Genomic DNA, 6,103 nt, shown 5'->3' on the forward strand with positions numbered 1-6,103 from the left:
AATGTACAGAGTGATCATTTTGTAAAGAAATTACTTAAACTATCTGTATAATATTGTTTACTATTCTCTCCCACCTGGGATTTTCTTTTACAGTAACTAGCATGCAAAGAAAATTACTTTCTTTTTCACTTTTAATGTTTTAATTTTTGTCATTATTGCTGTTTAAGACAAATCTGTACAGCATCTCAGATGGAATTATAATTGTATGTGATACATAAAAGTAGAACAATATAGTTATGTATAAACAGTCTTTTTTATTGTTAAGGATATATAGTCAGAATAGAATTTAAAGCATGATGTATGAGGATAATCATCAGTAATTAATAGAATCTGCCTTCATATGTTAAAAGCGTTTAAAGTCACGTTATTTGCAAAAGCTTCATGGACTTTTGGTGGTTGTGTGAATCGTGAGTTTCAGTCCTGCAGTGGAGAGACGCTGAGTTCCCTGTTCTGTCAGTTTCTCTATTTTGGACCTACAAAGAAAATATAAATTGAAGTCATTTGTTATTTTGGCCATCATAAAAAAAAAAAGAAATCAATAAGAATTCCAGTTTGTCACATTATTTACCGCTCACTGATAGAGAATGTTAGCTTGAATGTTTGCCACAAATTTGAGGTGACTTGTTTTAAATGTCACACACTTACCTCAGACGTGCAAGCGCTGCTCTCACCCACTGATCCTTAGTGCTCGCACATACCTTCTTGTTGTTCTTGGTGAGAAAGCTTGAAGAGAAAGATCATTTTAGAAAGCAATGATGGCAAACTTTCTTCTGAAGACTGCTGATTGTGATTATTATTGGACATCACATGCAGCTGTCTATTCATTGGTATTAATATAGTAGGGACCAAAAGTATGATTTTAAATTCATTTTAATAATACTGATTATATTATACACACTGCCGTTCAAAAGTATGGGGTAAGTAAGATTTTAAAAGAAGAAGAAATTAATCAAAATTAAACAATAAAATAAAACAGAAATGCTCTTTTTTTTAACTGTCTGTTCATCAAAGAATCCTGAAAAAATGTTTTCAAAAATATTACACAAAACATTGATAATAATAATAGAAGTATCTGAAGAATCATGTGACACTGAAAACTGGAATAATGTTTGCTGAAAATTCAACTTTGCCATGACAGGAATAAATTCTATTTTAAAATATATTTAAATAGAAAACATGTATTTTAAATTGTAATGATATTTCACAATATTGCTGTTTTTATGTTGTTTTTTTTTTATCAATTAAGTTCAGCCTTGGTAAGCATAGGAGACCTAACGACCCGGACCATTTCAGCAGTAGTGTATTATATATTTATTTAATGTTTATTTAATGGTTTTAATTGTTTGTTTATTTTTCATTGCAAATTATATTCTTAACATAACAATTTGTGTTAAAAGTTTTTCCGTTTTTGTTTCCGTATTGTTTTTTTCCTATTTGCTTCAATGGCAGTATACCTGAACCACACGAACTTCACATGAAAAACTTGATGATCATGTTCTCCAGCATGATTTGAAAATGATCTGAATATTTGTACAAATTAATTTGCATAAAATGTGTGACCTAGTAATAATAATTTCCTCCTTATTTTACATTATAGCTAATAGTATACTTTTCATTTTTTTTAATTATAATAGTTTTTATTATTATTATTAGTATCAAACTACATTAGTTTGGATGTAGCACGGTGCTCTTTCAGTAAATGCACAGCTAAACAGATGTGTTTTGAGTCTGGATTTAAATGTGGCTAATGTTTTAAATGAACACTTAATCTAATTAACTAACTAATGGTAATTCATTAGATGAAGTCACATATTTTTCAATGTAGTATCCGACTTTTGTACCCCACTGTATGTCTTGTGTTAATGCTGTGGGATATCTGTATCAGCTGTGTGCCCTCATATTTAAATGTATGGTTAAATGTGTCTATGTTTGTGCAACCACATTGTGTGGGTAAATGTGTGAACCCTGACTCATTCCTGCGGTCAGGTTACAGTGACTCACATGATGGCGTCTATGCGACACACCTCGGTGGACTTCTGCTCCATGAAGCCCTTGATCACACCAAAGGGCAGAGGATTGTGAGTGTATTTCACACAACAGGCATAGTTCAGCGGCCCATCTGATATCACACACAACATTTTTCTTACAATCATAGTCATTAGACCCACAGTGCCCATTAAAACAACATCGAAAATGTCAGCTAAATTCACAGCAATGACCAAAACAATGCAAAATGCAGTAAGATCTCCACAAGAAACTTACATGCTACTGGAGTGTGAGGAAACAGGCTCAGAAGAACGCTGCTGATGAGAGTGATGGTGAACAGAGACATTATGCAGCGCATTTCAGTCAGTCAGAGATGTTTGCTATAGCAGTACAGGACCTTATATAGTGAGCGATAAGATCAGTTGCACATGTATTGTAGAATCACAAGTCAGATACAGGCTCTAAAATGGGGACAGCAAACATGGAAAAAGAGGACAGGAAAACCAATATTACCAAAATTACAATGCTTACATAGCAAGTGCCAACCACAGATGTGGTGCAGATTGATCTAAGACTGTTTCTTAGTATCTCGAGCAATTATGCACGTCCCATGACATAGTATTTTTATAAATGTACAAACTGGTGTTGTTGTTAATGATGTAAATCAACATCTAGAATGATGTCCATGAAAAAACACTCTAAATGTCAAAGTGTAGCTCTATTCTTTGCTATGCTATTCATGTTTTTGTTCCTTAAAGGGATAGTTCACCCAAAAATGAAAATTCTGTCATCATTTACTCACCCTCATGTCGTTCCAAACCTGTATGAGTTGCTTTCTTATGTTGAACATAAAATAAGATATTTCGAAGAATGCTGGTAATCAAACAGTTGGTGGTTGCCATTGACTTCCATAGTAGGAAAAAAAAATACTACGGAAGTCAATGGCAACCACCAACTGTTTGATTACCAGCAATCTTCAAAATATCTTCTTTTGTGTTCAACATAAGAAAGCAACTCATACAAGTTTGGAACAACATAAGGGTGAGTAAATGATGACAGAATTTTCATTTTTGGGTGAACTATTCCTTTAATATTTATAAGCTGGTGCATGTCATCACTTGTCATTTATTTTGAATAATTTGTTGCGATATTTCAGATTAATTATTTTATCTGATGGCATTACATGATTACAGGTATGATCTAGACAATTTGAGATTGTTGACATCAATTTGTTGCCTTATCTCGAGCTACCAAATATGTTTATAGGGGAAGTTGTTTATTGTGCAATGTGAGGATTAGCTAAACCTCTTCTTTACCATGACCCATTTAGTGGTGAGAATGACAATTTTCCCCTCTGAGCAAAAGAACAAATTAACATGCACAGCTTCTGTGACCTAGAAAACATCTCAATACAGGAATCTAACCGTCAAGGGGGAGAGTTAATGTAAAGATCATATATTTAGTTAATCTAGCTAGTATGTGTGTCTTTGCGTGAAACTCGCTATTGATTGTGAAATAGATAGAGGTTTTATCATGTTAAACTGCCTCAGTGTACATTTCTGTCTAAAGGCTGCATATCTGATAAAATCGTGAGATATGGAATGTGTAAATTTAGAAAACATCTCATGCAAGGTGCAAGCTGTCTGTTGTGAGCAAGTTCTATTTCTGTCAACTAATAAATCATTTATACTGTATTTCCAGGAAATTGCAACCAGGCTTAATATCCAAGCAAACCCTGTGGCTTTTTGCTGTATTTTATCATGTATTCCCTAACTGCACTCTCAAGAGCCGGCTGACAAAGTGATTTTCTTTGTTATTATTCTTTATTTAGTTTTCATGGATGGATGGATGGGTGGATGTTTAGGTAAATAGATGGTTAGGTGGGTGAGTAGATGGGTAGACAGACAAACATACAGACATAGATGGATGGATGGGTAGGTAGATAGCTAAATGATTAGATGGGTAGATAAATGGCTATATTGGTAGATGGGAATATAAATGGTTTGGTAGGTGGGTAGATGGGTAGACAGACAAACATGCAGACATGAATGGATGGTAGGTAGATAGACGGTAGATAAACAGTTATGGGTAGATGGGTAGCTAAATGGTTAGATGGGTAGATAAACTATTATATGGGTAGATAAATCGTTAGGTAGGTGGGTAGATGGTAGACAGACAAACATACAGACATAAACGGATAGATGGTAGGTAGATAGATGGCTAGATAAATTGTTATGTAGGTGGGTAGATAAACGGTTATATGGGTAGCGGGGGACTAAATGGTTATATAGGTAGATGGGTAGATAAATGGTTAGCTAGGTGGGTAGATGGTAGACATACAAACATACAGACATAGATAGATGGATGGTAAGTAGATAGAAGGGTAGATAAATGGTTAGGTAGGTGTCTAGATAAACAGTTATATGGGTAGCTGGGTAGCTAAATGGTTATATAGGTAGATGAGTAGATAAATGGTTAGGTAGGTGGGTAGATGGGTAGACAGACAAACATACAGACAGACAGATGGATAGATGGTAAGTAGATAGACGGGCAGCTAAATATGATATAGTTGGGTAGGTAGGTGGGTAGATGGGTAGACAGACAAACATACAGACAGACAGATGGATAGATGGTAAGTAGATAGACGGGCAGCTAAATATGATATAGTTGGGTAGGTAGGTGGGTAGACCCACAGACAGATGGGTAGATAAATCGTTAGATAGGTGGGTAGACAGACAGATGGGCTGATAAATGGTTCATTGGGTAGATAAATGAGTAGATAAATGGTAATATGGGTAGATAAATGGTTAGATGGGTGGGTAGGCAGACATATGGGTGGATAAATGTATGATGGTTAGATAAATGGTAATATGGGTAGATGGTTAGGTAGGTGGGTAAATGGGAAGACACAAACATATACACAGACAGATGGATGGATATGTAGGTGACTAGAGAAACAGGCAGATGGGTAGATAAATGGTTGGACGGGTAGATAAATGGTTAGGCCGTTGGGCATAGATAGATAGATAGATAGATAGATAGATAGATAGATAGATAGATAGATAGATAGATAGATAGATAGATAGATATAACTTAATTTAGTAGATAACATTTAACTTGATTAGACAAACATTCACGAGCATTCACTTGAAAAATGTGTGAGAAGATGATGTTGCTGTCCACAGAATGCTGAGGTGTGCTGCATTAGTGTATAAACTTATGCTGAGTAACCACATTCATCTCCCACTGTCTAAATAGCAGTCTGGCTCTCTCTGTACGTACAGCACAGCTGAATTAATCATCGCTGCGACACCTCGCTCTCCTTCTCAATATCTCTCCACTTTTCTCTTTTTATTGAGACCTTTCTTTCTTTCTGTCTCTGTCTCCGCTCTCCCCCGCACTCTGCTCTGCAACACACGTGAATCATATTGTACGCCTCCTCTCGTCTGTGCCAGAGCGAGTGGGACTTTCTGCTCGTGCACTTCAATCTTTTCACACATTTGCTCTCAGTCTGAATAATTACCGTATGTGGGTGGTTGTAAGCTTCTCTCATTTTGATTCCTTTATAATGACCCAGTGGGAGGTTAACAAATTAATACCTCAAATGATGAATCTGGAGAGACAGAGAGAGAGAGAAACCGATAGAAGACATGTCAGGTCACCAGCTCTCTCATTCATTGCTCTCTGACGATAAATATTCGATTCTGAGATTAAAATTAAAGGGGTAAATGTTACACCTGGGTCCTTGCAAGCCTGAAGACAGACCGATAGATCACCTGTCAAAGTGTGTACATTCAGGCTAGACCTTGCGTACGTTCATTTGAAATGACTGTGAAATCACGGTGCACAATCACTGGTACGTATTTGACCTAGTTTGACCTTGAGGTCAGAGGTGAGACAGCCATATATCTTGACTGTTTATTTATGTATTTATTTTTAAAGGCACATCTTTTCCCTCCTCATATCACTTTGTGTGTGTGTGTGTGTGTATGTGTGTGTGTGTGTGTTTAGACATATGATTTGCATACACTTTTATCTAGCCTGAAAGTAATATTTTTTAAGTCAGTGAAACTAGATAATTATGTTCTTGTGCAATTGAAACAAATATATATATATA

The 6,103-nt window shown here is 35.7% G+C and overlaps 1 protein-coding gene across 1 annotated transcript; it reads right to left on the bottom strand.

Annotated features, from left to right (window-relative positions):
- Nucleotides 1-235: 235 nt before the first annotated feature.
- Nucleotides 236-2,370, bottom strand: LOC107583148 (C-C motif chemokine 20-like). The gene is made up of 4 exons (XM_016269262.1): nucleotides 2,263-2,370; nucleotides 2,002-2,119; nucleotides 646-723; nucleotides 236-473 (listed from the first exon to the last, which is right to left on the bottom strand). The coding sequence occupies exons 1-4, from the start codon at nucleotides 2,342-2,344 to the stop codon at nucleotides 380-382; spliced, it is 372 nt and encodes a 123-aa protein (XP_016124748.1). The 5' UTR covers nucleotides 2,345-2,370; the 3' UTR covers nucleotides 236-379.
- Between the last annotated feature and the right edge of the window lie 3,733 nt (nucleotides 2,371-6,103).

The sequence above is a fragment of the Sinocyclocheilus grahami genome, unplaced genomic scaffold, assembly GCF_001515645.1.
Source record: "Sinocyclocheilus grahami isolate Dianchi unplaced genomic scaffold, SAMN03320097.WGS_v1.1 scaffold50.1, whole genome shotgun sequence".
NCBI lineage: Eukaryota > Metazoa > Chordata > Actinopteri > Cypriniformes > Cyprinidae > Sinocyclocheilus > Sinocyclocheilus grahami.

Bases quoted from the DNA above. Each gene is read 5' to 3' on its own strand.
- LOC107583148 (XM_016269262.1), bottom strand. From the start codon at position 2,344: ATGCGCTGCATAATGTCTCTGTTCACCATCACTCTCATCAGCAGCGTT. The intron at 2,120-2,262 runs GTAAGTTTCTTG...GTGTGATATCAG, and splicing joins TCCTCACACTCCAGTAGCAT to ATGGGCCGCTGAACTATGCC. The intron at 474-645 runs GTAAGTGTGTGA...TTTTCTTTGTAG, and splicing joins GCAGCGCTTGCACGTCTGAG to GTCCAAAATAGAGAAACTGA.